At 47.5% G+C, this 27,863-nt stretch overlaps 3 protein-coding genes across 4 annotated transcripts; all 3 read left to right on the forward strand.

Moving 5' to 3' along the window:
- Positions 1 to 402: 402 nt before the first annotated feature.
- CPNE9 (copine family member 9) lies at positions 403 to 6,570 on the forward strand (the record flags this gene model as incomplete). 2 transcript variants are annotated; one of them, XM_084269842.1, is made up of 20 exons in its annotated part: positions 403 to 479; positions 1,995 to 2,035; positions 2,131 to 2,177; positions 2,451 to 2,554; positions 2,737 to 2,776; positions 3,310 to 3,386; positions 3,558 to 3,621; positions 3,735 to 3,838; positions 3,918 to 4,052; positions 4,415 to 4,456; positions 4,550 to 4,625; positions 4,698 to 4,751; positions 4,847 to 4,908; positions 5,175 to 5,221; positions 5,311 to 5,492; positions 5,658 to 5,785; positions 5,904 to 6,006; positions 6,084 to 6,141; positions 6,240 to 6,313; positions 6,418 to 6,570. In XM_084269842.1, the coding sequence occupies 20 exons, from the start codon at positions 403 to 405 to the stop codon at positions 6,568 to 6,570; spliced, it is 1,668 nt and encodes a 555-aa protein (XP_084125968.1). The 2 variants fall into 2 exon arrangements, with proteins under 2 accessions (XP_084125968.1, XP_084125969.1); XM_084269843.1 differs by having other exon boundaries at positions 3,918 to 4,022.
- A 3,889-nt stretch (positions 6,571 to 10,459) lies between these two features.
- SELENOK (selenoprotein K) lies at positions 10,460 to 14,598 on the forward strand. The gene is made up of 5 exons (XM_084269687.1): positions 10,460 to 10,574; positions 11,170 to 11,260; positions 11,999 to 12,079; positions 12,918 to 13,010; positions 14,101 to 14,598. The coding sequence occupies exons 1-4, from the start codon at positions 10,556 to 10,558 to the stop codon at positions 13,003 to 13,005; spliced, it is 279 nt and encodes a 92-aa protein (XP_084125813.1). The 5' UTR covers positions 10,460 to 10,555; the 3' UTR covers positions 13,006 to 13,010; positions 14,101 to 14,598.
- Positions 14,599 to 15,785: 1,187 nt separating this feature from the next.
- On the forward strand, positions 15,786 to 25,310 carry ACTR8 (actin related protein 8). The gene is made up of 13 exons (XM_084269810.1): positions 15,786 to 15,910; positions 16,085 to 16,255; positions 17,095 to 17,205; positions 17,443 to 17,547; positions 18,201 to 18,374; positions 18,930 to 19,023; positions 20,880 to 21,012; positions 21,315 to 21,468; positions 22,013 to 22,108; positions 22,752 to 22,892; positions 23,287 to 23,548; positions 23,872 to 24,035; positions 24,639 to 25,310. Exons 1-13 carry the CDS (start codon positions 15,788 to 15,790, stop codon positions 24,780 to 24,782), a joined length of 1,872 nt encoding a protein of 623 aa, XP_084125936.1. The 5' UTR covers positions 15,786 to 15,787; the 3' UTR covers positions 24,783 to 25,310.
- Positions 25,311 to 27,863: the final 2,553 nt, after the last annotated feature.

Below are 27,863 nucleotides of genomic sequence, written 5' to 3' on the forward strand. Positions count from 1 at the left end.
GCTCGCTATAAATAGCCCGGCCCACGCTCCGGGAGCGGTGGCACCGAAATAGCACTGAGGCGGGACCGGGAGGGAGCCCCCGGCGGGGCGGGAGTCAGGGCTGAGCCTCTGCCGCACCGGGCTGGGGAGTGGAGCTCCGGACGGGAGGTCCCGTTGGGGCTGGGCCGGGACGGGACGCGGGCCCGGGGCTGAGTCCCCGCCGTTTCCCCCACCCCTCACCCAGGACGAGCCGTCGAGGGTCGGGCCGGTCCCCGGTACCGAGCCTCCTCCGGTGCCCGGGGCGGCGCCGCCGGCGGGGCCGGAGCCGCCGTGCCCGTGCCCGTGCCGTGCCCGCCCCCGGGCGCGCCCGCCTCGGCGGCGCGGGAGGAGGCGGCGCGGAGCAGCGGCGGCGCCCGGGCGGGGATGGCGTCTCCGGGAGCGCTGGAGCCGGCGACCGGCAGCGTGCCGGGCACCAAGGTGGAACTCACCGTGTCCTGCCGGTGAGCCGGGAGCGGGGCGAAGGAGCGGGCGGGGACCGGCGCTCGGACACGGGTGGGTGCGAAACGCGTGGGGCTGCGTCGCGGGTTGCCGGTGTCCCGCAGCATCCCGCTGCCCGCCGGTCGGCCCCCGGCCCCGGGGGAACGGGCTGCGGGTCCCCCTCTCTCCCGGGGTAACCGCTCGGTGTAGCGGTGGGTGCCCAGCGCCCTTCTGCTCGGCGGAGACAGGTACCGTCCCCTCCGCGGGGTTCCGGGGGATGCTGGCACCGGGCACGGCTCCGCGGCTTGGACGGACTCGATGCCCCTACACGGGGCTGGGGTGCGGGCCGACCCCGCTCGGCGTGATGCATGCGGGTCGCAGTTGGCGGGACGCAGGGTGCCTGTGCTGCCCGGCTTCGCGACCCCCCGGCAAGGCAGCAGAGCCGGGAGCGGGTCAGCGTTGGCCCATGGCGGGACGGGGGCTGCGGGAGAGGGGCTGCTCGGTGCCTCCGGTTCCCGGTAGGGTCTGCGGGGTAAGAGCCGCCTGCTGAGCCAATCCGTCTGTGGCTAAATATAGCCCGGCCGAGACCGCTGCCCTCCTTCCCCGACCGGGGGGTCCTGCCTGCAGGTACTGGGCTCCTGGGCAGCAGCAGATCCTGTATCGGAGGGTCAGGGACAGCCTGTGGCTGGCCCCGCGAAGCCCCCTGCCCGGCTGGGCAGCTCTAGTGGGGCCCCGAGCTCTGCAAACTCCGGTCTGGGCCAGGGGCTGCCGTGCCCCCTCCCTGCGGCTGAGCCCCTGCCCTCCCTGCCAGCCCCCTTGGGCAGTGGGGCTGTGCGGCCTGGCATCTCTGGGCAGGGGGCAGGCTTTATCTTTGCAGCCCCCCAAGAGCTGACCCCCTTCCAGGGCTGCTGTGAGAGCCTTGGGGGTCTCTCCCCTGTGCCCCCATCCCTGTGCGGTGGGACTAGGGCAGCTGGCTGAGCCCCACAGCCCCCTGCTGTACCCTAGCCCACCCTGTGAAGCCACCACGGGGGTGCAGGAAGGATCCCAGCGGAGCTGGCTGCAGCCCCCAGCACTTCCCAGTGTCACACAGCGCACAGAATGAGGATCAATCGCTCTGCTGGTGACTGTGTTGGGGGTGCGAAGCTGGTCCCCGCCAGCTGCCCAGCCCCTGCTCTAAGCATCTCCTTCCTTCTCGTTTCTGCACCCCGCCATTAGCCACGCTTCTGCTGCAGGGGTGCGGTGGGCACTCAAGCCGGCGCTGGCAGCACAGGAAAGGTTTCATCATCTAAATGGGTTCCCTGTCATGTTCAATCATCATCAGCGCTGGAAATGCTGCTCTCTGCTCACCCCGCTATCCCACCAAACCTTGCAGTGGGAGCCAGTGCGTCTCCCTGGGGTACCGGGGCTCTTGGCCCTGGGTGCTGGCATGGCCTTGCCACATGGTGCAGTCCTCTGGTTGGTGGGGAGGACATGGGGACCCACTGCAGAGTCAGGTGGGTGGTACCCAGGATGGCTCATGCCTGGCTCTGTTCCCCTAGGAACCTCCTGGACATGGACACCTTCTCCAAATCTGACCCAGGTGGGTGATGGGATCAGGCAGGGGACATGGCACAGCACAGACACAGCACGGCACGGGCACAGCATGGCAGTTTAGCTCTTCTCCTCTCTCCGCAGTGGTGGTCCTCTTCGTGCAGGGCTCAGGGAGCAGCGAGTGGAAGGAGGTGAGCACAGCCCCTTACGCTGGGTTCCTGGGGAGGCTCCCAGCCCTGTGCCGGGGGTGCTGCTGCCCCCAGTGCCCCCGTTCCTGGCTAATCCCTGGCTGGGTTAAACAGGCCCATATGGCCACTCGTGTCCATGCTAATGATCCCTCCACGTCCACGCTAATGATCCAGCCCCGCCAGCAGTGCTAATCCCCCTGACGGGATTAGTGCCGGGGCCGGATCATGTGAAGGGGAGGGGTCCCGGGGGGGCCACCCTCACCCCTCTCCCCACAGTTCGGGCGCACCGAGGTGATTGACAACACCCTGAACCCCGACTTCGTCCGCAAGTTTGTCCTCGACTACTACTTTGAGGAGAAGCAAAACCTCCGCTTCGATGTGTGAGTAGGGCAGGTGGGGGGGGGCTCAGCCCCGGCTCTGGGTGGGACAAAGCCCCGAGTCAGAAATAACCAGTGACAATGAACAAGAACAAGCGTTAGACTGTGGCGGGTGGGGGGAGCGGGTGTGCATGCCGGGGCACCCCCAAGGGCACCGGCTCAGGGCTCTGCTCTCCCATCACCAGCTACAACGTGGACTCCAAGAGCTGCTCCGTTTTAAAGCAGGTGAGTGCCGCCCATGCCAGGGGTACGTGGGACACCCCAAGCCTGTGCCCCATATGGGTGCTGGCGGGGGGTTACTCGGGGGGGGTTCTAACCCACTCTCCATCTCTCCATGCCCCACGGGAACTGGCAGAAGGTAGGTGCCTGTCACACACTAGCCCCTGCTCTGTGCTGAGAACCCAGCCCTTCATGGGGGTTCCTGGTGGGGCAGGATGGGGCCTGGACACCCCAAAGGGCTGGCTTTTGGGGTGTAGGATGGGTGTAGGGTGGCCAGAGGTGTGTAGGATGAGTTCAGCACACATGGGGTGGCTCTGGGTGGGGGCACAGGGTGGACCCAGGGCACCTGGGTGGGGACCTGGGATGCAGGATGGGTTGGTGGCCTGGGGGGTGGCTCTTAGAGCAGACGGTGGGTTCAGGACACGTAGAGTGGTCCCGAGGCAAAGTGGTAGCAGGTCCCATGGGTACATTGGGAGGATGAGGGGTGGGGTGCTGGGGCAGGAGCCCCAGGGTCTCACAGTGCTGTGCTCGGAGTGCAGGATTTCCTGGGGCAGGCGTTTGTGGCACTGGGAGAGGTGATTGGGTCCCAGCGGGGCCGTCTGGAGAGAGCCCTCACGTGAGTCATGTCCCATGGTGGGCCAAGGTGGGGTCCCACCCCATGTCCCCAGCCCCATGGGATCCCTCCCTGCACATCCCCTGCTGGGAACACTGGCAAGCCCCACCCCCACCTCCTGTCCCTGTGCCATCCACCCTTGTCGCCAAGCTGACTGGGTGCCTCTGGTCCCAGAGGGGTCCCAGGGAAGCGGTGCGGGACGATCCTGCTGCTGGCTGAGGAGCTGAGCAACTGCCGGGTGAGTGCCTGTGTCCTGGCAGTGGCAAGATGTGGGCTGCATAGCCCCCCTCCCACCCAGCTTGGGTGGCTGCTGGGTGAGGAGGTGGCAATAGTGACAGTCCCCATCCCCAGGACATTGTCACGATGCAGCTGTGTGCCAACAAGCTGGACAAGAAGGACTTCTTCGGAAAATCCGACCCCTTCCTCGTCTTCTACCGCAGTAACGAAGACGGCACGTGAGCACGGGACCTGGTGGGGTGGGCAGGGTGCTGGTGTCAGTGTGTGGTGTGCCCCAACCCTGCCCCGTCCCCGCAGCTTCACCATCTGCCATAAGACAGAGGTGGTGAAGAACACGCTCAACCCGGTGTGGCAGCCCTTCACCATCCCCGTGCGCGCCCTCTGCAATGGCGACTACGACCGGTACGGGCACAGGGACGGGGCAGGGGCAGAGTGGTGGGGATGAGGTCAGGGGCAGCTGTGGGGCCAGAGCATCTGCCATGCAGGTCTGGCCCTGCCGTGACCAGCAGCTCAGAATTGGGTCCTCCTTGGGTTGGGGTTTTTCTCCTCGTTTACAACCCAAATTACATAAAGGCATCCCCCCTCCTTTCCAGGGCCCCCCCTGTGACCCAAATTTTCCACTTCCCTCCCGGCGGAGGCGTGGGCTGGGCAGGTGGGGTGGCTCTGCCAGCAGCTGGCAGGCAGGGTGCTTGCTAAGGGGTGGGCTGTGGGGCTGGGTGTCCCCAAAGTAGGGGGACTGGGGGCGCCATGCCAGCTTAGCCGATGACTCACCCCCTGCCTGCCTTCGCTTTCAGGACAGTGAAGATAGATGTGTATGACTGGGACCGGGATGGGAGGTGAGGCTGTGCATGCAGGGTGACAGGGGACACTGGGGTGCTGTCAACACCTCCCTGGGTGCCCCGCGTGCTGACCATGCAGTCCTCCTGCAGCCACGACTTCATCGGGGAGTTTGCCACCAGCTACCGGGAGCTCTCCCGAGCACAGAGCCAGTTCACAGTGTATGAGGTAAGGTGGGGATCCTGGGGGGATAACTGGGGGACACCCCACACTGGGGCCGACCCACCCCTGCACCTGCAGGTGCTGAACCCCAGGAAGAAATGCAAGAAGAAGAAATACGTGAACTCTGGCACCGTGAGTGGGGCTGGGTGCTCCTGGGGCGGGTCTGACGCCTCCCCCCAAGCAGTGCCTGCTGGGGGAGTCCGGGTCTGACTCCCCTGTGCCCACAGGTGACACTGCTCTCCTTCTCCGTTGAGTCTGAGTTCACCTTCGTTGACTACATCCGGGGCGGGTGAGTGGGGGGCTGGGTGCCCCCCAGCCTCTTGAGACTCCCCCATGGGGGTGGGTCTCGGGGCCAGGATGGCGCAGGTGCAGCCTGGGGGTTCGGATGGGGTGGTGGGGTGGGGGAGAGGGTACAGAATGGCAACCCCGGGCTGCGGGGGTGCTGGCTGGGGAAGGGGGCACCATGGGTGGGCGGTAGGACACGGCACGCCGGGGGCTGGAAGACAGCATCCTTGCGCCGTGGGGCCGGCAGCCTCCTTCGCTCTCCCCTCCAAGGACACAGCTGAATTTCACCGTCGCCATCGACTTTACGGCCTCCAACGGTGAGGGCAGCGGGTGCAATGGAGGGGTCCCTGTCAGCACAGCCATGGGGCTGGCTGTGGGGTGGGTGCTGATGGGCACTGTGCCGCAGGGATGCCATCACAGCCCACCTCGCTGCACTACGCGAGCCCCTACCAGCTGAGCGCCTACGCCCTGGCGCTCAAGGCGGTGGGGGAGATCATCCAGGACTATGACAGCGACAAGCTCTTCCCTGCCTACGGCTTTGGCGCCAAACTCCCACCTGATGGCAAGATCTCCCACCAGTTCCCCCTGGTGCGCCCTGGGAGGGGGTTGTGGGGAGGGTGAACATCGGGGTTGGGGTGCCCACAGAAGCTTGGCAGCACCCGCCCTGGCTGCATCCTGCCCTGGCATACTGCAGCCAGGGAGAAGACATGGGGAGCTGTGGTTCCCTGCCAAGCACCCATCCCCATTCCCCAGAACAACAATGCAGACAACCCCAGCTGTGCCGGCATCGAGGGCGTGCTGGAGTCCTACCTCCAGAGCCTGCGCACTGTCCAGCTCTATGGTCCCACCAACTTTGCCCCCGTCATCAACCAGGTGGCTGGGTGAGCGCCAAGGGACTCTGTCCCCTTTGCTGTCCCCAAATGCCATTGCTACCACAGTGGGGCCAGCTGCTCCATACCAGTGGGGCTGTTGGACGGACCCTATCCCTTGTCCCCATAGGGCAGCTGCCCAGGTGACCGATGGTTCACAATACCATGTCCTCCTCATCATCACTGATGGTGTCATCTCTGACATGCTGCAGACCAAGGAAGCCATTGTCACTGTAAGTGCACCCACATCACCATGAGCTCACCCCACACCAAGTACTACCCTGGCTGCCACCCTGCCTCTGCTCCACAGGCTTCCGCCCTGCCCATGTCCATCATCATCGTGGGAGTGGGTCCGGCTGAGTTTGAGGGTGAGTTGGGGCTTGGGGACACCAGGGAGAGGGTCTGGAAACACCATCCCCAGTGGCCACCCCACTGAGGCTTGGTGACACTGGCTGTCACCCCTCAGCCATGGAGGAGCTGGACGGTGATGAGGTACGAGTGTCTTCCCGGGGACGCTATGCCGAGCGGGACATTGTACAGGTAACACCAGCACTGAGCCCAGCCCTGCCACGGGTCAGCCCCTCACTGTCCCCCAAGGCCGGGGGATTGTTTCCAACCCGGCTGCAAACTTCTTTCCCTCAAAGTTTGTGCCGTTTCGGGATTACGTGGACGACTCAGGAAACCAGGTGCTGAGCATGGCCCGCCTGGCCAAGGACGTGCTGGCTGAGATCCCCGAGCAGCTGCTCTCCTACATGAAGACCCGGGACATCAAGCCTCGCCGGGCAGACCCCCAGTAGCTCCTCCACGGACTGGTGGGGCGAGGACACGTGTCACTTCTGCCGGTGGCCAAGGCCTAACCATGGAGATGTGCCCCTCTCTCCTCCCCCTCCACCCCCTCCCACGGGCGACGATCGGCTGCTGTAGTTGATGAACGGGGCTGGGACCTTGTGGCAGCGAGACCCCGGGGCTGGACGTCCCCGACTGACTCCTCCTCCTGCCCGACCTTACCCGTGCTCCGGCTCGGCGGGACTGGCCGCCGTCCTTCGGCCGCGGCAGCGCGGGCAGCGCCAGCGCCCAGGACCCGGCCACGGCGTGTTCCCCTCGGGAGAGCGCCCGGCCCCGGGGCTGGGTGCGGGGGGGGGGGGGGGGGGGGCGGTACTGGTCTCACAAGGGCCTTGGGGCAGGGGGCTTCGCCTGCGCCCCATCCCTGCCTGCACCCTGCCCCACGGCGGCGGCTCCACAGCCGGGGGGGTGGAGTGCGGCGATGGCGTGGCGCGGCGGGAGGGCAGGTGGAGTTTGTACCGCGGTCCGACTGTAAATAAACTACTCTGACTGGGGCAGCTGCCGTGCCATGCCGGAGCAGCCGAGCCGAGCCGTGCCGAACCAAGATGATCAAGCGGTGCCAGGCGGGCCCGTTCCGTGCCCACCCCGGCCGCAGGGGGCCGGTGTCAGCGGGGGCCGAGGGGGTGGCGGGGCGGGGGAAGGGGGCGGCAGGGCAAGGAAACCGAGCCCTGCCGAGCCGCCCAAGCTCTGCCGGGCCGAGTCGTGCCGGGCACGATACAAGCATTTCTCCAACTTTATCCAAATCCCAACCAATAATGGGGCTTCCATCAAATTCACAAAATAGGATTCATCTGTGTACTCAGCACTGGTCCTCAATCCGCTGAGAACGTGCCACTCACGCACCGCATTAAGCGTCCAGTGTCACTGGACTAAGGTGTTTTTGCACAGGGAATGCAGACACGGCACGGCTAACCCGGTAGGAAGGCTGAAGAGCAATTCAAGCCCGCAGCCCGCGTTATTACCCTGCCACCCCATGGACATTCCAAGCACTGCCACTTCTCAACGACCGCGCATGGAACACGGGGGCTCCTCAACGGGGTCAGGGAGTTCCAGCAGTACCTCAGCATGCTCCTTTTCTGCTTGAACAGAAGATTCCGCACACTATTCGCCCTGCTTAGAGCAGCGTGGAAGCTTCTTTCTAGGCTCTCTCACAGCTTTAAATTGAGGAGCAACAATTTCATTCCACTGAGGGATGATGAAGAGTCTTTGTTACCAAGAACATGTAACATTTACAGTCGCAGCGTTCTGTCTGCAAGGATGTGCTGTTACCTAAAGAAATATAAACCCACAAAACTGTCCATTGACATTCCTCCAGCATATATTTGCTTTCAAACTGTAGCAATTTTGCACCAAATTGATACCAACAATCGGTATACAAAAATTCACAGACAAATTCTCTTACTAGAACACCTAGTCTCTCTCCCAGCTACAGAGAAAAAAATAGCTCACAGCATTATGTGCTTATTTTCTTGACCTGATTTTATGCTGAGATCAGAGGCTGATTTTGCAAAATGTATCTCCCAGCTGAAATTTGCCCAAGGTATCTGTAACTCAAACCCCACAGTACATGAGTGTGCCCTTCCATGATGGGGCAACAAAGAATGAGAAAAATTAGGTCTTCAATCAATTATTCAGAACTGAAGGTTACTTAAATAGGCAAGATCTCTTTAAAATTCTGACATTAAATCAAAATAATTTAGTTCCAAGAACTGAGTTTCAACTCTTCCACAAACAGCAAATTTTAATTTATGTTATAAAAGCTGATAAAAAATAGGATACTGGGAAATATCCCGTGAATTTTATATTATGTTGCAATAAACATTCTACATTTGTGATATGGAGTTTAGAAGATGTTCTCATTCTTAATACATACAGTATTAATTGTGCGTGCATAAGAAAATAGCACATGACAATCAGCCCTTCTGTGAATAATTCAAGTGCAGATTAAGTTTTAAATGCTTCCATTTAAATTATGTGATGGTGTAACATAATAATCACTATGAAGGAAAAAAACCACCACTATAGGCCATCATATATATATATATAAAATATATATACTATATATATAGCCTTTTCTGTTTCTGCTATTCAAGCCTGGTCAACAGGGCAGGCTGATGTTTCCCCAGTTTAAATTCAAAATTATTTCTCTTAAAAAGTTTACAGTCACACAAAAAATTTAACATACATTTTAACAGCATAAACCCTGTTCTTGTGTCACCACCTCCCTATGCACACAATTTTCTAGTTCTCATACATCACAACTAAAAGATCCAAAGATCTTTTATACAAGATTCTCATAAAAATAGATGGACCATGCTTTTACTACTTTCAAGAAAAAATTAGAAAAAAAATACTAAAACACAGTAATGCCTCACTCAGCCACCAGTACTTAAGTACTGACATGCAAATGCACAAGGAATCAAACACATCTGGAATAAAGCCTAAAAAACCCCAAACACCACACAACCCCAAACCAGGAGGCTATTCATTGAGCATTCAGATTGCTTTAAAGAAAGTGGAAAGCCCTTTTCAATTACTTAATACACAGTTTACACTACTTTTCATGGCGTTGTACTGATACATTACCTACCACTAAAATAACCACACCTCCCCAGTTTCCCAAAAGGCATCTATAACTCCAAGCTCTTATACACCAAAAATAGCCAAACTCTACTCCTCAACAGCCACCTTCAGAATGGCAACCCAGCTGTTTTACATTTCTCTTGCTGACTTTCTAAACACCTTGTTCTACTGGCTTTCATTAAGCACTGGTGCACTGCTGCTGTTGCCCTCTGAACTTCACAGCATCAGCCAGGTAGACTGCAAGGGAAGGCATAGGTCACTGGATGACTCCAGCTACCAACAGCCAGACACACCCACCCTGCTCTCTGCGAAGGAGTAGCTGCTCAGAGTGGGGTGCCTGGGCTGTGTCTCAACCAGAAAGGGGCTCCCACCAGAGGTTACATCTGCACCCGCTGTCCCCACTGCATCAACAACCACAAATGCACCTGAATGAGTTGTCTTCCTACGGCTCTTCTCTACTCCGTTCCTGACCCAAGGATGGGCTGATGGACAATAAACTTGGTAATGTAATGCTACCCTCAATTTTTAATCACACCTTTTAATTCTCAGGCTTTTCTGTGAAGAACTTAAATATGGAAATAAATAATGTGACTCTAAGTACTTAAAAATAGTTATAAATTCTAAATTTTTCGTGTATCACTTTTATTCAAACCAATTGCAAGTGATTACTTTGCCACTGTTAAGTACTGGGACATGTTTTCTTGGAAAAATAAAACTTAGGTGTACACACTACACACACACACACACACACACACGCTACTACTCTCAATTTTAAAAGTGTATTTCTTTATTTTCATTCACCAAAAATACCTTCCACAGAGAAAGTCTGCATTGTAATTGTATAACATTAGGGCACTGAGAAATATTTTTTATGACATCATTAATAAAGAAACCTCCTTTATCTTACTGCCATTATCTTCCCATTGCCATCCTCCCTCTTTTTTTCTCTTCTTGGTACATGTTCTAACTACAACTTGTGCCATAGTTCCTTAAACATGTTTATTTGCTGTTTTGTCTCAAAGTCTAGTAAAAAAAAACACCCAAAACAACAGAGGATGTTTATAAAAGTAATTTAGAAAACAGAACTATGATTTGAGTATTTATTATTTGACAAGACCTTTTAAAAACAATGTTTTCACTTCCCATATAAACTTAATATTTGTATCAGAGTATCACCTAAGACACAATATCAGATGTACGATGCCTTCTATAAATTAGAGTGTGCGCGCGCGCCATCCCGCCCCGCCCGCTTCCCCTCGGCCCCAGCCGGAAGCACGGCAGCTTCCGCGCCTGCGCTCCGCGCCCGCGCAGTGGAGCTGCGGCCGGGTGACGGGGCAGCGGCTGAGGCCCGCCGCGATGGTGTACATCTCGAACGGTGAGGGGCCGCAGGGCCGGGGCGCTGCGCCTTTTCCCGGCACCGGGGCGGCGGGGGACAGGTCGGAGTCTGGGTAGCGAGTCGGAAGGGCGGCTGGGGGGAGGGCATCGGGCCTGCGCTGGGCAGAGCTGCTTCCGCGCACCGCCGCAGCCCGGGAGAGCCCAGCGCGGCGGCCGGAGCCGAGCGGCGCGTCCCGCCCCTGGCCGGACCTGCCCCACTCGCAGTCGGCTCCCTGCGGGCCGGGTCTGAGCCTCGCGTCCTCCTGAACGGGTTTAAGGAGTTCTGAAAGTCCGGGCGCGTTCAGCGGACACCGGGAGCGTCAGAGAAAAGCGGCTTCACCGCGTCTAGGGAGGGACAGGGCGAGCGAGGCGCTGCGTCTTGCGGGGCTACCCGGGCACCGTGCCTGGTGGCGCCGAGCCGCTTATTTCAAGTGCCCGGACGGTAGATACACCCCGCAGGGGCTGGAACTTGCCACCGCTGCCCGGGAGGCGTAGTTTCTCCTCCCTGTTTGCAGTCTCCGGGCTCGGCAGGTGTTCGTGTCACACACCGCGCAGCGCCACGTACTGAACGTCGCCGGGTGTTTTGCGTCCTGCAGGACAAGTGCTGGATAGCCAGAGTCGGGCTCCTTGGCGACTGTCATCTATCACAGATTTCTTCTGGTCCATAGCGGATTTTGTGGTTCTGTTGTAAGTAGAAATCAATTCTTTTGATGAGCTTTGTTTTAGATTTGTCAGAGGTAGGAGCTGCTCAGTGCTAGATTTACTCTTTAGCATTCTTACCTCCTGTCCCCAAAACATACATAAATGCTTTACCACAACTGTGTAGCTTTGGTTATTAAGCACTATAGTATATTTAATAAAAAAGCGTGTGGAAAGGGATTCTAACTTTCTGGCAAGTTCAAATGAGTGTTCATAACGTTTCTTCCATTTCACTACTGGAAAAAAGAAAAAGCATATACTTTTGTTAAACAGCTACTTTCTAATGGCTGATCAAAGAATTCAGATATTATTTGAAGAGTTTCTACTGGCCACAATAGATTTTTGGCTATGTAAAAATAACCCAACAGCTGCAATCACAGGTTTATGGACTCTGATGTCAGATAAGAAACAAAGCTTACTTTGCTGTAGTCAACAGTCCATTCTTTCAGTTACAGGTTCACTTGATGCTTTTCTTGCACTTCATTAAAATAATTAAAATTATGGTTTGAGCCTTACTGTAATTTGGAATTAGTTTGTTTTTTTTTTTCTTCATACATAAGAAAAAAGTTGCAAAGATTTATTAAACAAGGGTAACTTTGAGATGATACACAGTTCATTCCTGAACAGGGCTTACTGTTTTTCAGCCCTGAAAAACTGTTTTGCAATCCAAACAATCAGAAACTTTATCTAACAACCAATTCACCTGATTCATGTTTTGTTTCTCAGTTTCCAGAGCATTATCCAACCAGATTTAAGAAGAAGAGGTTACACATCTTCCTCCTATTCAGGATACAATGACAGAAGAGGGTATTTTTTTTCCTATCTTAGCAAAATGACAACGTACTCATATCACAGTTGTAATTCGTGTTGAATGGGGTCATGTAAAAAGATTAAGATGTTGTTTACCTATAGTACTTGGTCTGAAATTAATTGCTAACAATACATAACCTCCAATACCTGTAATAACAGTATAACCTAATGCTCACTGAAACAATTTTTCAAACCTGCCTAGTAAGACAATACGGATCTTTGAAATTATTGTGTTACACTTCCTAATAGATAGAACAAGGGGAAATGGCCTCAAGCTGTGCCAGGGCAGGTTTAGATTGGATATTAGAAAAAATTTGTCAGGGCCTGGAACAGGCTGCCCAGGGAGTCACCATCCCTGGATGTGTTTAAAAGATGGGTAGATGAGGTACTTAGGGATTTGGGTTAGCATAGGATGGGAATGGTTGGATTTGATGATCTTCAAAGGTCTCTTCCAACCTAGTGATTCTGTATTCTGTAATACTGGTCAGTTGATTTACAGTACATCAGTCATTTCACATATTAGATGACCTACAGATACAGCAAAACACTTTGTTACTGTGCTTCTTTGTTCTTAATGGTTTGCCTAACTTATATAGGGCTCTGTAAAGCCCACTAGTTGTAGCTTCTTGTGAGGCAGGAGTAGTTAGAACCGTTAGCATGAGAGAATTGTGAAAGCAGAGTTGGGGTTGGGTGGGATTTTTACAGCTTTTCCCATGAAATTTAAAACAACTTTTCCAGAGCTTCTAACATCCTACCATTAAAAGACAGTGCTGTGAGATTTCTAGTTTAACACTCTAATGCTGATTGATACATGTTTTCTGTGCTTCCTTGTCAGGCCTCCAGCACAGCCTCGCCGTAGGATGGGTCGAATAAATCACTGTGGTGGAGGCCCCAGTCCACCACCAATGGCTGGAGGTGGATGAGGAAGGTAATTCCAGATCTGCTATATCCTGCCTTGAACTTCTTTTTGTAAAAAAATAATTGAAGGTTAAGGTAAAATTGAGTGTTTTGTCCTCCTTTTGCAAAAGTTACCAAAACAGGGAGAGAGTTGAAGTAGTTAGATACTTTGAATAAAGGGGGGAAAGGGCACATGTGGGGTGTTAAGATTTTGGCTCAGAAATGGTGAACTTGCATAGAAGTGAGTATACAAAGCATAGCAACGATTTTTGAACACAGCTGACAAGCTGTTCAGAACTTTTAATCTTTTTTGGCTGCTAATTTGAAGTCCAGATAGGCAGCGACAGAAACTTTGTTTGCATTCCTGATAGTTACACAACACGAGTTCAGTACGTACTTGCTAACAGAACACAAAGTTAAGTTGCTAAAGACTATTAATAACAATCTTGTTTCCTGTTGCAGTGATATAGCTACGCAAATCTTGAATTCTAGTACAGAATTCAGAATTGCTTAAAAGGGGAGCAAGAACTATTTAAACAGCCCTGATCATTAAATTCCTTACAGCTGCCTGAACTTTAGTTCTGTTTGTATTCACTAGTTTGGCTGGTGGGAGTTTTGTCTAACAACTTATACCTACATAGAACAGTTTAATTTACTCTAAAACTTAAGTAAACAATCCTTTTTCTATTTTGTTTAATCAAGGCCCTTTTGTTACCATAACAAAAGTTACAAGGACAGGGAACCCACACATCTGGGTGGTTAATACCTGTCAATCTTGGGCGTGGGGAGGGGGGAATCATATTCCAAAAAGTGCATACACTAGTATTTTGGTTCCCTAGAAAGAGGAAACTAATAATGGAAGAAGTTTATTATTTGGATGCCTTTTTTCTTTTCAACTAGAAAAGAGGCCAAAAAAAGGTGTGTGTGGGAGACGGGCAGCTTTTGGGCAATAAAGGCAATGTATAGTCTGCTCACCAATGGAAGTTGGCAAGCCTTTAGCATGTCTCACTTATAATTTTTTTTACAATTTAACTAAGTTTTAGCTATTTTAAAGTTAGATAATTGTCTGTCTTGAAAAAAGGTCTTGTCTTTAAGTGTGCTGTAATTACTTTATCTTTTAGGTAAACGCCTGCTGAAGAGGCAGGCAGAACAACATACACACTTGCAAGAGGAAAGGAAAGAAGAATTTAGTGGTGGACCAAATGAGTTTGAATGTTGCAAGTGTGTGTGGATAACTGGAAACTGTTCTGTGATACAAACAGATTAATGAAGTTGTACTGGGAATTCCTTCAAGGATCCAGTGTAACTGAACCACAGTTTTATTAAATATATGTTTACTGTCTAAAGTCTTTGTATAGTTCCTGAACATTTTACTGTAGTTGCAGATAAGTAAATTATATTTGGCTTGTCACAAGGCTGACTTTCTCATTTTTAGAGAAAATTGTGTGAAGTAAACTGTTGTGTTCAAATGAGAAAGAACACATACTTGATAAGAAAGTCCTTCAAGAGTCAAGGCAGTGTTTCCAAATAGGTTTTGTATTTATTTTTGTCAGTACTAGCATTATGTACCTTGCTGTATTTTATGATGGTAATACTCTAAAGATATTTAAAATGCAGTTTTCAAATTTCTGTTTTACAGTTCTTGCTTTTAACTTCCTTCAGACCCAGCATAGTTTTTATAACACAGCTGTAGAGTACCTAACCTTACAGAGTGCTGCACAGTGTCCCAGCCACAGACTGCTCTGGAGGTGCCCAGGAGCACCCCTCCCTGACCAGCCCCTTTTCTTGAGGAGTGATGTCAGGTGGTATGGGAACAGCCCAGGCTAACTCAGCTCACCTGGGCTCACTCAGCTGCTTGAGGAGGCTGCCTCTGGCCTGGCCAGAACCAGGACATTGCTGTACAGATTTTGGCAAGACTTTTTTCAATAAAGTTAGGCTTTCTTTTTATTACAGGTATAAAAAGTACCAAACTCTAATAACAGAGTGCTAACACAGAGGAGTTATTTTGTTTCAAATTATAACTACCTTTTAACTAATTCACCCCATTTGAGGGTAGGGGTCTCAGTCTGTTCCTCTTGGGCGTTATTTGGGATGGTGGTGAGGGGGGTGTGGCAGCTGGGGAGAGCTGTGTCTACTTGAGACAAGGTCCAGACTGAATTTTTTTTTTTTACAAGGTGCCACTGAATTTTAATTTTTTCACTTAAACCTCTCGAATCACCTAACAGGACACGTTAGCACCCAGCAGCGTCTCTTAGTTAACGTCGCTGGCTTTTGCCACTCCTGCTCCACCCACCCAACACAGCTACACCTTCTAACGGTGCAGCGCGGCGGCTTCCTCAGCTCCGCTCCCAGGGCTCGCCTCACCGCGAGCTTCCCGACCGCGGGTCGGGGGGCCGCTCACCGTTAGATCCTCGCGGGTCTGTCACACGCGTACCGCCCGGCCGCGTATAAACAGCATTTTTGGGGCTGCTCGGGAGGCTGCACCGCCCTCCTGCCAGCCCCGCCCGCAGTAACGCCGCAGCTGACGGGGTTTGCCGCTCCGCAGCGATGGATGTGCCCTCCCCGGCTCTGTGCTGCTCGCCCCCCGGGCGCAGCCGCTGCTACCCCGCCGCGATCTGAGATGCCCCGAGGAGGCGCCCGAGCCAACCTGCCTCTTCCCACCGAGGGCTCCCCCCCCCGCCCTCCCGGTAGTGCCTGCCTGAGGGGGCGGCGCCGGACGCGTGCCCTCCCGCTTCCGCCTCGCGCGAAGGCGGGGCTCGGCCGCCGGAGGAGCGGCTTCCGCACGGAGCCGCTCGCCTGGCGGGGAGCATGACCCAGGCGGAGAAGGGCGAGGCGGAGAACGGGAAAGATAAAGAGCGGGACCGGGAGCGCGAGCAGCGCGGCGTCAAGCGACCCATCGTCCCCGCCGCCGTGCCCGAGTCCCTGCAGGAGGTGAGGCCAGGCCCGGCCCGGCGCGGGCCCTCAGGGCGGCGCCCCGTTCCCGCCGGCGGAGCGGCTGCGCGGGGCCGGCGGGGTGCCGGGCTCGGCGTTTCAAAGGCCCGGGCGCGGGGACACGGCGGGGTGGGTTCCGCGGGGACAGCCGCTCACTCCCGTGTGCGCTTTCAGCAAATACAGAGCAACTTCATCGTGGTGATACACCCTGGCTCGACGACTCTGCGGCTCGGCAGGGCCACGGACACGCTGCCCGTGGGCATCCCCCACGTCATCGCGCGGCGGCACAAGCAGCAGGGGCAGGCGGCCTACCGGGACAGCTGGCTCCTCAGGGACGGGCTCAACGTAAGCCGGGCGCGGGCGGCGGGGCGCGTCCTCCGCCCTGGCCGCAGCGCACATGTGCTCGCTGCGCCTTTCTGTGGCGTTTTCGTTACCGTCCCCCGGTGCGTTACGCGTTCCCAGGGAGGGATACGGCTCAAGACAAAACTTGTTTCCCCTCCTCATGTCACGTAACCCTCCTGACGCCGGTAGATTTGCGCCAGGCTGTTAGGGCGTTGATTTGTTTGCCTTGAGTTAAATGCATGAGTTGATAGGTCGAGGGTGCGTAGACACGGATCGCTGCGGGGCCGGGTGTCACGCCGGGCATTGCTATTCACAGGATCGCAGCTCTAGCGATGGGACCGAACTGTTCTGTTCGGGAATATGTTGGTTACAAGTTGGCCTGTTACTTGGATAACATAACCAGCAATTTTAGTCTAACCTGCTCAAAAGATATACTTCAAATCTTTACCAAAAAAAAGCCAATCTAATTATTGTTTCTAATCTTAGACCTCACCTTTAAATAACTGAGGTCTATTTAAACATTTTTTTTCTCCTACTTAATATTTGTTTAGTTAGATAGAATGTCCTGAGCTCATCGCTTTGGAGATGAAGTCCAGCACCCATTACAGCGAGTTAAAAGATTCAAGTTGACTTAGGCGAATAGGTGTTGGGAGCTTTAATATAAACTAGAATTTCTTTAAGTATAAGCCTATGTTCATCATACGATGTACAAGCCATCTGTTGTTTATACAGTCTTACCACTGCAGTCATGATTTCATTGTTTAGTAATAGCTACAGTATCACCAGCACACAGACATGTATTGAGAGAGAATTCATGTTGCATATTTTTGTGTTCTGTGTAGAAACCTGAAAGTACAGAGCAGAGACAAAATGGCCTTAAAATGGTGGACCAAGCAATATGGTCCAAAAAGATGTCAAATGGTGCAAGGCGTATACCTGTGTCACCTGATCAGGTAATTCATTCTTAAGATGTCATTAAATTGTTCATTCATACATAGTCATTTAGTGCCATGCTCTGATTTAGCAGAAAAGAATAAATATCCTTTATACAGCAAATATGGGTAGTGTTATTGTGTGGCCTGACTCTGAAGATCTGAGAAAGTGAAGATGAGGGGTGGTGGTGGGGTTTCATGTGTAAAAAGTGACTGGTAAAATATTTATCAACAGCATTTATTTTGGGTACATTTCAGGCCAGGTCATACAACAGGCAGATGAGGCCAGCTATTTTGGATCACAGCTCTGGGGCCAAGTGGACAAACACATCAAATCATCCTGAATTTTTGGTAGGAGAAGAGGTAAGACCATTTTCCTGCTGAAATGAGGCTTAGTATGTGTTAATGCAGCTGTGTAATCAGTAGCAGTTTGCTGTATGCTATTGTAAGACATATACAATGCATATATTTCAACATGGATGTATTGAAAGGCATATGCATTTAGTCAAGCAATACATGAGAAGCTTTACTGTGGACTAACTGAATATTTATTGTCAGTCAGCAAGATGAAACAGTTTCTCTCATTTGCCTGCAAAGTAACCTTGACCCTTTGCTGCTATAAATCAGTGTTTCTGCAGGGACTAGGTGAGAACTTTGCCCATGTGTATCATTGGGAAAGAAGGCAGGAAACCAAAAAAGGATCAGTGCATGGAGTTACTGCTGAGGAATTAGGTATTCATGAGCTTCAAAGAGTCTGTAAGTTATTTTAGTCAGTAATTTGAGATAATAGAAAAATATACTGTTATGTTCATAGTAGATGTCAATGGATATATTTAATGTCTTTTATTTTAATGTTTTATAACCAAACCCTTTTAGAAAGAAACCTTCTGTATTGCTGTCGCGTCAGTCTGAGAGCTGCTCTATGTCTTGTGTCTGCTTCTGAAATATTTTTTCTGGTATTTGTTACTGGGATTTTCAGAAAAACAAAGCACAGAACATTGTCTCTATTTTTTCAGGCACTGTATGTTAATCCACTAGATTCTTACAATGTGCACTGGCCCATTAGAAGAGGGCAGCTGAATCTCCACACAGGACCTGGTGGCTCCCTCACCGCAGTTTTAGCGGACCTTGAAGTTATATGGTCACATGCAATCCAAAAGTATCTGGAAATACCACTGAAAGACCTAAAGGTGAGCTCTGCACATGTTCCTGTGGGCTGTATCCACTTCTGGAAACCTTACTGTACAAAAGCAGCAACCTGCTGTTATTGTTAGCCTCTTATAGGTGGTTTTCTTGAGGAGTAAGCTCTTTCTCCTGGTGAGAATGGTTCCTCAGCATTCATTTAGAATTTTGTGCATGTCTTGGCAAAAATTGTTAATGGAATTTCTACCAGGGAGGTTTGGAAATCCCATTACAGAAGTTTCAGTCTTAGCTTGCTTGGGATTTTTTTTTTTTTGTTGAGTAAAAAGGAGGCAACTGAGGAATGGGTGCCTAATAATTGCATAATTTCTTCTCCTTGTGAAGTGTTTTTCTCATAACTGGTGTAGTTTTTAACATTTTGGTGATCTATGATCTCTTAACTTGGTAGTTACTCTAAAATATTTTTTTAATTATTAAAACCCTTCCTCCTTTTCATATTTTTTTTAATAACTTAAATATGCTTCTTTCCTTAGCATCAGGTATTGAAGAATGCAAAAAGAAACTCAATTTGAGAACTGGCTTTAATTTTCTGTTCTTATCTTCAGTACTACAGGTGCATTTTACTAATTCCAGACATCTACAATAAACAACATGTGAAAGAACTGGTAAATATGATACTGATGAAGATGGGTTTCTCAGGTAAAACCATAAATAAGGGAACACTTAATGATTAATAAAGTTGTTGGGCTTTTTACCTTTAAGGCACATTTTTGCACATCAATCCCAGTTTGGCTGGGGCTAGCACCTTCCATATTTTGCTATTCCCATAACATACCTCTTATAATCAAGCAAAATAGCATTGAAACAAGGTCCTTGGTTTGCTATTAGGTATTCCAACCACGGGCTTCTCACCTCTGTTGAGAGAAAAGTAGCAACAGTATGATTACTTAAGTATTTCTGAAATCCATGATGTGAGCTCCACAGAGTATTAAGATTCTTAGACTTCAAAACAAATGTATATGATGTAAGGGGCTGCTGTTGTCCTCTCTAGTTGCAACTAGAGTTGCTGAAGTGCATATACTAAATATAGAAAAGTAATACAGTTTTTAAAAATCAAACAAGCAATTGTTAGCTGCATCTGCATATTTATTTTTAGACTGGAAAGCTCTCTGATGTGAAAGAGTAATGCTGTTTCCTTTCAGCTAAACTGCTGGAAGTTTCTGGCCAGTCTTCTGAAAGAACTGCTGTAGTCTTAGCCAACTCCTCTGATTTCACGTTTAGAGAAAAGACAGCAAGTCACAGGAAACCACCATATAGAGCATATTTGATGTGAAATAATCAAAGCAGTACCACTTTTGGTGCTGCAAAGTCCTTTTTTTGTATTAGGTATGCAAGGGAAGAGGCTTAAAAAGATTAGTACATTCAATGATATAGACTAGTCAAACAGTAAGTCAGTTGTAAGATGTTGGAAATTAATAGTGCTGTCTATTAATTGATCAGTACAAAATAAGTGCAAGCATCAATAAGTGATCTAAATTTTGCTTACATGCATGTAAATACTTATGAATTGTTTCATTGTGTTAAAAAGAATGTTCAGATTTTCTATTAGTTTTATGTTTTGAGCAGAATGTCTTGAAATCATCCTCAGTTGTTACATAGGAGCAATATGAACAGTACCTGATAATACGATGTAAAAATGTCCTGGTACTAAGGTAGAAGAATTTCCGGTTGAAAAGAGTTAGTTTCAGAGGAACAGGAAGAATACTAAGGAAATAACACAAAGTGATACACTTTCATTTATCACTTCATTGATACATGAAAGTGAAAATCAAAAAGCATCATTAGTAAAGTATCATTAATCAGCGTGCCATTTCCTAAATAATAATTTGGTGAAGAACTGAATTATAGAGTGTAAATAAATTCTCCTAATCTATTTAGAACCATTTGCCTTTAAAAAACTAATTCTACCTAGTTTTTGTCTACAAAGCACAGCTCAGTTGAGCTGTTCTTTTCCTTCGTTGGCTAGAGGAGTATACTGAAACCTCCAGTACTTCTCAGGTTTAAGTATGAACTGGTGACACAAGTACAGAGGTGCTCTTTTTACAGGGATAAAGGAGGATTGAAAGGAAACCAGACAGTGAAATTAGAGTTTGTTTCATAACTATTTAAGGAACATACCTAAAATGCTAATAGTAATGATACTTGACTAAAGCTAGAAAAACTTAGGAAAATGCTTCATGTGCACTTTATAACCAAGGCCCTGCAATGCTGGCTACAAAAAAAGGTCAAGGCTGGAGGCAGTGTCTTTAAACTTGCAAAAATAAGAATGTTTGAGTATAGGCATCCACACAGCGCTCAGCTTTTGTCAGGACTCTAAGGGCCCACTCAACACTGCAAGTAACCCACTCCCCCATCTTCTCTAAATACACAAACTTTCAGTGCAGAGTCAGGCCAGTATTAGATTTTAAGATATTAGGATGTCCCTTAAATGTCAGCATCATGGCTCTGAAGCTTGGCATAAGTTTGATACATTTTTTTTTTCCCCATATTGCTAGGAATTATTGTACACCAGGAGTCTGTCTGCGCTACGTTTGGAAGTGGTTTAAGCAGCGCCTGTATAGTAGATGTGGGAGATCAGAAGACAAGCGTTTGCTGTGTAGAAGATGGTGTTTCCCATCGCAACACCAGGTATATAAATACACAGTGTTGTTATAAGCCTGTGCAGAGTTGCTTACCAAAGACCTGACTTGAAAAACAAATTATTGTTTACTGTGAGCTGCATGACAGGGCATCACGTTACAGTATGAACCTCAAAGGATTCTGACATCTTTAAAAGAACAGGACAGACAGATCTGACACTGTGCTTTGCAAACCATGTGGTCATAATCACAGCATGTCTAAAATCTTGCTTGGATTCCTGTGTATGCTACTGTAAAAGGCCAGTGTTTCAGCACGTTAATAATATAATCTTTTTCTCCACTGTGCTTCAGGCTGTGCCTTGCATATGGAGGGTCTGATGTATCAAGATGTTTTTATTGGCTTATGCAACGAGCAGGATTCCCATACAGAGACTGTCAGTTAACTAATAAATTGGACTGCTTGCTCCTTCAGCACTTAAAGGAGACATTTTGTCATCTCGACCAGGTGAGAAAGGAAGTTGTTATATTCTCCGAGCACTTTTCTTCCCCTTTGCAGAATGCTATTCTGGCAAGCTCTTTTGCAAATCTACAACTGCTTATACATAAAATGTAATATTTTACTCAGTAGAATTCTGGTAGAAGCTGGAGAAGCTTTAGACTTGAAGTATTTGTAACCTGTCTTATTTTTCTTCTTCTGGTTGAAAGAATATGAACTCTTAGAAAGGTAGTTTCTTTGCTCTTACTACTGAGTAAAGAAGCTGATAGTACCTGCATATTTGCTGGTTTCCAATGTAAGTTTTGTAAAATCTGCCAGCAGGCCTATTCTTTCTGCACAGATCCCCATTTTAGAGGCTTAAGCACATAATAAAACTCTCACCAGCTTGTGCTACAATGAATTTAAAAAAGAGTTCAAGGATAGGTAAAAGAAATTCACACTCTGAAGAGTTCTGTTATTTTTTGTTGTTTCCTACAGTTTAAGTTGATTATGCAGCTCGATAAGAGATATGAGAGAGACTTTTTTTTTTTTTAAACACTGCTTTTGGCCTTAGGATATTTCTGGATTGCAAGACCATGAGTTCCAGATTCGTCATCCAGATTCACCAGCTTTATTATACCAGTTCCGATTAGGAGATGAGAAACTACAGGTGATTATTCTTTCTTTACAAATTACAGGAATTATGTCTTGCATTCAGGCTTGGGGCTTCACTTTGTAGCAGTCCAGTACTATTAAGCCAACTGGTTTCATGGATTGTTCTTAACATATGCTTGTTGATAGTTTTAAAATTAATTCCTGTATGTGTGAATGGGCCTAATGCAGCACTAGTGGATGCACAAGCAAAACTGGCCTTGGCCAGAATGGTTGTAGCTCCAATGCAGTATGACATTTATCCTTCAAGGGCAAGAAATAAATGCTGATTTTGTAAGTTTTTCAGCTCACCATTGAATTACCTAATTATGTACCAAACCGATTTGAACTGCATTTATCGTACAATGCAAGTATCTATAAAGAAACCTATACACCCATACAACTGTAGCGTTTGGGTTTTTCAGTTATATGGAGCTGAACACACTTCAGCCTTTTATAAAACTACTTTTTAAAACGCGTGTTTAATTTTTATCATCATCATAGAATGGCTTGTGTTAGAAGGGATCTTAAAGATCATCTAGATCCAGCCCCTCCTGCCCCCAGTTTTCAACTGCAAGTAAAACAAAACATGCTTTTTTATAGCGGATACCAAAGACCTCACAACTAGATACTAAAACCATGTCAAATCTCTCCTTCTTCAGGCTCCAATGGCTCTATTTTATCCAGCAACTTTTGGAATTATTGGACAAAAAATGACAACTTTGCAACACAGGTCACAAGGTGACCCTGAGGATCCTCATGATGAACACTATCTGCTAGCCACACAAAGTAAGCAGGAGCAGGTGTGTGAATGCTCATTTTATTTTCATCGAGTATTGGGGAATAAAATTAGGGCTCACTAGTACATCTCAACAAACTCTGGTTTCTATCAGGGCCAGGAGCATTAAAAATTAAATTTAGAGTAGTAATTACGGGTGTCTAGACAAGTCCTTATTTAGAACTATTTTCAGAGTCTGAGGGCTTCATATTGTGGCGTTGATATATCTGATGGAATGCAAATTAAATCTCTTATTTTGAAAGTGAGGATTAAAATGAAAAAATGCAGTGCTTAACCTTTCTGTGCAGAAAGGTGCCAAGAAGTACACTGGTGTTTAATGAAGACTTTATATTGTTCTGTAACCTGCTGGAGATCTGTTTGCATGTTTAGTAGTTAAACTTGTTTTCTCATTTTTTAAGTCTGCAAAGGCTACAGCCGATAGAAAATCCATGTCGAAGCCTGGTACATTTGAGGGAGAGTTGAGAGGCCAAGCCTCAGACATTTCAGAGAGGATCTACCCACAAGAAGTGGAACTGGGATCTTCCCAGAGCGATTGTATAACTGGAAATGATTCAGAGGAACCTTTAACTGCCCACATGTCCAGAAAAACAGCTATTTCTCAATTTGAAGGCAAAGCCTTAGGCCTTGACAAAGCCATTCTTCATAGCATTGACTGCTGCGGTAAGACTTGCTTTTGTAATCGGTTCTGTAATCTGTGCATGTCAGTGTGGATTTATGTTGACCACTGTATCTTATCAAAGTAACATCTGTGTCCCAAAGTTTTCATTACCTCTACAGCAGCTGCACCGCTCCTTATACTTGCATCTTTGTTGAGGTTTCTTGACCTAGCGGGTTTGAATCTCCAAGGAATCCAAAAAGAATTAGGAAAGCAACCACTCACCATTTTCAATGTGGTTTGACTTGCACTAAATTCTTTATAATATAAATACAGGCTATAATAACTTTTAAAACCAGATGTATTTCTATATGTTCGCTCATTCCAGCATCTGATGATACAAAAAAGAAGATGTACAGCTCCATTTTAGTAGTAGGAGGAGGTCTTATGTTTCATAAAGCTCAAGAGTTTCTTCAACACCGAATTCTCAACAAAATGCCACCTTCTTTTAGAAGAGTCGTTGAAAATGTTGAAGTTATCACAAGACCAAAGGTATGAGCTAAATGATTAATAATAAATGATAGCTAAATGGTTAATTATAACTGGTTGAAATCTTTAAAGGATTAATATATATATATATTCTTTCAAAATTATAGATAAGTCATATCTGAGGAGATTTAGGAGAGCTCTCAGTTCATGACATAGCACTTTCCAGCCATAGGCAGGAAATATGAGGTATAGCACCAGTACGACTAGTATTGTTCATTGAAGTGTTTATTAGCTGAGGGTCATGTTAAAGAAGCAGTTACTGGCCCAGGAAGGTTTAGGGGGGTTTATTATGATTAAGGTAAAAGAAAATATGGCATTAAAATGCAGTTTTCGTTTGGGATTAGGCATATTTTTTAAAATCAAAACACACCTAGAGACATCTTAAAAAAAAAAAAAAAAAAAAAAAGTAACTTCTCTAACCACCTTAAATATCTCTATATTCTTCATCTCCCCATTTTTTTCTTGAGTAATTTTAAGAAGCTTCTTTCTCTTCCCTCACCCCAGAGATGCTAAGTGGTGAATACTGTTGGAAAAATTAGGATACAAGTTTTGAAAATGATGCAGGTGTACACCAGTGGTTATGTACAGTCTGTGTTCTGGATTTAGGATATGGACCCCCGCTTAATCGCCTGGAAGGGAGGTGCAGTTTTAGCCTGTCTGGATACAACTCAGGAGCTGTGGATCTATCAGCGAGAATGGCAGCGGTTTGGTGTCAGGATGCTACGAGAGCGAGCTGCCTTTGTATGGTAATGGATATGTTTACAGAGTGACATGACTGACTAAAGGTTCCTTTCCCCAAAGGTCCCCTGTTTCCAGTGCAGGTGTATTGATCTTTTTCTGATAGATATTTTTGTATTTTACTAAAACTTCAACTGAGGTTTTTTCAAAAGCCATGCAAAAGCCTTCAGCATTGCTGTGCTTCATCTTTTGAATTGTATGCATCGAATTCTGTGTATGGAGTATCAGAGGCATCTCCAAACTCACTGCATTCATATTATATAGCTTATGTATATTAAAATTGCAGTGTGTGGGAATTTGAGCCATAAAGTATTGATATGGCAGGTGTTAAGCCAAGATTTATTCCAGATACACATACACAGAAGCAGTAGCTGAGGAGTGCAGGCTGTGGGTTTAGTACCTTATTCCGATTCAAACTCTGATGTTACTGGGAGATGAAATTGTTATATAAGCAATCATCATTGAAAAAGTGAAATGAAGAACCCAAACTACAGTTGCTGTTGGTATTTTGCTTATTTAATAAACTATATTATTCAGTGGAAAGAATTTGAAAGTGGAGTGTTTTTTCTTGCCTGTTCTTGTCAGAAGCTCTCGCTAGCTTATCATCACCATCCTCCCTTTTCGCTACACACTCAAAAGAACCAGATGCATTTCTATAGCGCCAGCACCAGCCTCCAATTGGTGGCGCAGGCACATGGACTTCTTCTCCCAACAAAGAATCCTTAGCTACTGAAGTGTCATTTGTTGGTTTTTTTTCTTCTATAATAAAGGCTCCTGCCACCCTCAGATCACACCTCGAATCTGTATCTGAAAGTAAAACTATTAACACACTCCTAACATGATAATAAATATCAAATATCGATGATTGTATTTTCTACAAAGCATATGAGAAACAACTGATTTCCTTTTAATCTGGTTTCATTAAAATTTCTAAGGTGAAAGGATATTTCTCCCCGAAGTGTGCTGTAAACTTACCTGAAAGATTCTACCCTGCAATATGAATGTACTGATGCCAGTGGGCAATTCCCTTCAGAAGCACAATAGCGATTCAAATTAAAATACTGACCTGGAGTTTCCTAAACAAGTGAGTTTCTATCATAATGATCCCTAAAAGGTAGTCTCTTTCATATGATCTTATGTCATCTAAAAAGATGCTTGCAGAAAAACCTCAAAGAACGGGAATTACAGAACCTAGAGTTCAGAAAGTTAAAACTTTTACCTTGTTCTGCAATGACACAAGCTACCACAGTTATAAAACTTAGTACCACAAGTAGAGCAACAAAGGGGAAACACACAAACCTTCCACCTGAATTGGCTGTGAGGATGTCTAAAAACAAACAACCACTTTGAAACATGACAGCTGCACAACTACGCTTTACTGTATTAAGGATAAAACTTCAATTTTGAAGAGGAGGAAGATGAAAGGCAACACTTGCCAAGACTGGTGTGCATAAAGTCATCTAAGACTAACTGCTTTTTAACAGAATCCTGGCAATCAAACGTCTGTTTACCAAAACGCTTATTTTCCCAGTTTTTGCAAACATACAGGGAGATATATTCTGAATATACAGAATCCATAATGCAACAGAGACATTGAGTCGTTTCTGTTTAGCTTGCACTGAATGTTGACTCAAAGATAAATACTCAGCTACCCATTGACTTTCATCTGCACACACTGTTAGGTTGTCTGTAGGCCTTGGGCAGTCATAGCCACATTGAGCAATGTAAGGAATTACCTGGAGGGGAAAAAAAAATCCACTGCACAGTTAAATGGGATTTCTGTGCAGTCCTTTCATTTCCTTCAGTACTGCGGATTGGGCTCCTGACAAGAGTACTGTGTTTCATAAAACTGCAACCAGGATTTCATTGACAGTTTCCTTACAATGACTATGAATAACAAAAAATTGAGATCCGTAAGATTAGTAAGAATCTAAGAAAATTCAGTATAAACCTGACAAGTATGTTTAAGTTTGCTTTAAGCTGTATAGCACAGGGACACGCTACAGAACAATACAGACTTAAATTACCATGAGAAGAAGCTTGACATCTACAAATTCATAAGTAAAAAAAAAAAAAAACCTAGGAAAAAAATAGGTGATACGCAATGCTATGCTTGTATCTTGTTTGTTAGTATTGGTACAATTCTTCACATCACTTAACTATGGAAGAGTAAATACTTTTTTCACAAAAAAAAAAATAAAAAATGTGAGTACCTCTACAAAGATATCCTTGCTCCCTGGTAGCCTCACAGAAATCCTCATTTCCTTTATCTAATAATGAAATAAAATCCCAAAAGACAGTATGAGGGAGAAAAAAGTTAAAGGCGTTTATCACAAAAGGAGTAAATACTAACTTAAATCACATGCAGTATTTAATTGTGTTTGAAACTGCATTTAATATGCTTTAAAACCATATTCTTAAGATCAGAATTACAGAATGTGCATGTATTATCTTTAAATCTCTAGCCTAATACAACAAAACAGGGTGAATGTCAGTAGGAATCACAAGCACAGTACATTTTGCATTAGTGAAGTCTAACTACTGTTTATTTTCTTACTCTTACATTTTCATGGATTAATCTCTTTCTGAACAAAACAATACTGTTTAAAAACATTTTAAAATAGTATAATCTCAAAAGTAAAATAACATATTGTAAGAGTGGAATACAGCTCTTCTGACAGCCACAACCACAGTTCTTTCAGACCATTGCCTGTTTCCTGGCCAGCTCTGCTGATTTGTTTTCAGTGGAAGCATATGCTTCCTGATCTCCTAATACAGGGGAACTTCCATATCTGCTTTCATCTTACTGTGATCTGCAAAAAATTAGCTTTGCTTCAAGAAAAGCTTTTTTTTTCAAGAAGCACTTGATACTTTTCACACTCATAAAGCAGTATTAAATATTCAAGCCCAAGCCTGCTTGCTGAAAAATTCACTTCTAATTCTGTCTCTATTTCAAACAGTTATATTTGGATTTCACAAACTTCTGAGGACTGAAACGTTTTCAGTATAAACCTGTTAACAGCTAAGTGATGAAATGCATTTCTGCTGTCACTGTGCTCATACTAGGCACCGTACACCCTGCAGGTGGCACCT

The sequence above is a fragment of the Gallinula chloropus genome, assembly GCF_964237585.1.
Source record: "Gallinula chloropus genome assembly, chromosome: 12".
Classification (NCBI taxonomy): Eukaryota; Metazoa; Chordata; class Aves; order Gruiformes; family Rallidae; genus Gallinula; species Gallinula chloropus.

Excerpts from the sequence above, each read along its gene's own strand:
- ACTR8 (XM_084269810.1), top strand. The coding sequence starts at position 15,788 with ATGACCCAGGCGGAGAAGGGCGAGGCGGAGAACGGGAAAGATAAAGAG. Across the intron at positions 17,548-18,200 it reads AATTTTTGGTAGGAGAAGAG|GCACTGTATGTTAATCCACT; the intron begins GTAAGACCATTT and ends CTATTTTTTCAG. Across the intron at positions 24,036-24,638 it reads AAGTTATCACAAGACCAAAG|GATATGGACCCCCGCTTAAT; the intron begins GTATGAGCTAAA and ends TTCTGGATTTAG.
- SELENOK (XM_084269687.1), top strand. Across the intron at positions 11,261-11,998 it reads GCGGATTTTGTGGTTCTGTT|TTTCCAGAGCATTATCCAAC; the intron begins GTAAGTAGAAAT and ends TTTGTTTCTCAG. Across the intron at positions 12,080-12,917 it reads GGATACAATGACAGAAGAGG|GCCTCCAGCACAGCCTCGCC; the intron begins GTATTTTTTTTC and ends CTTCCTTGTCAG.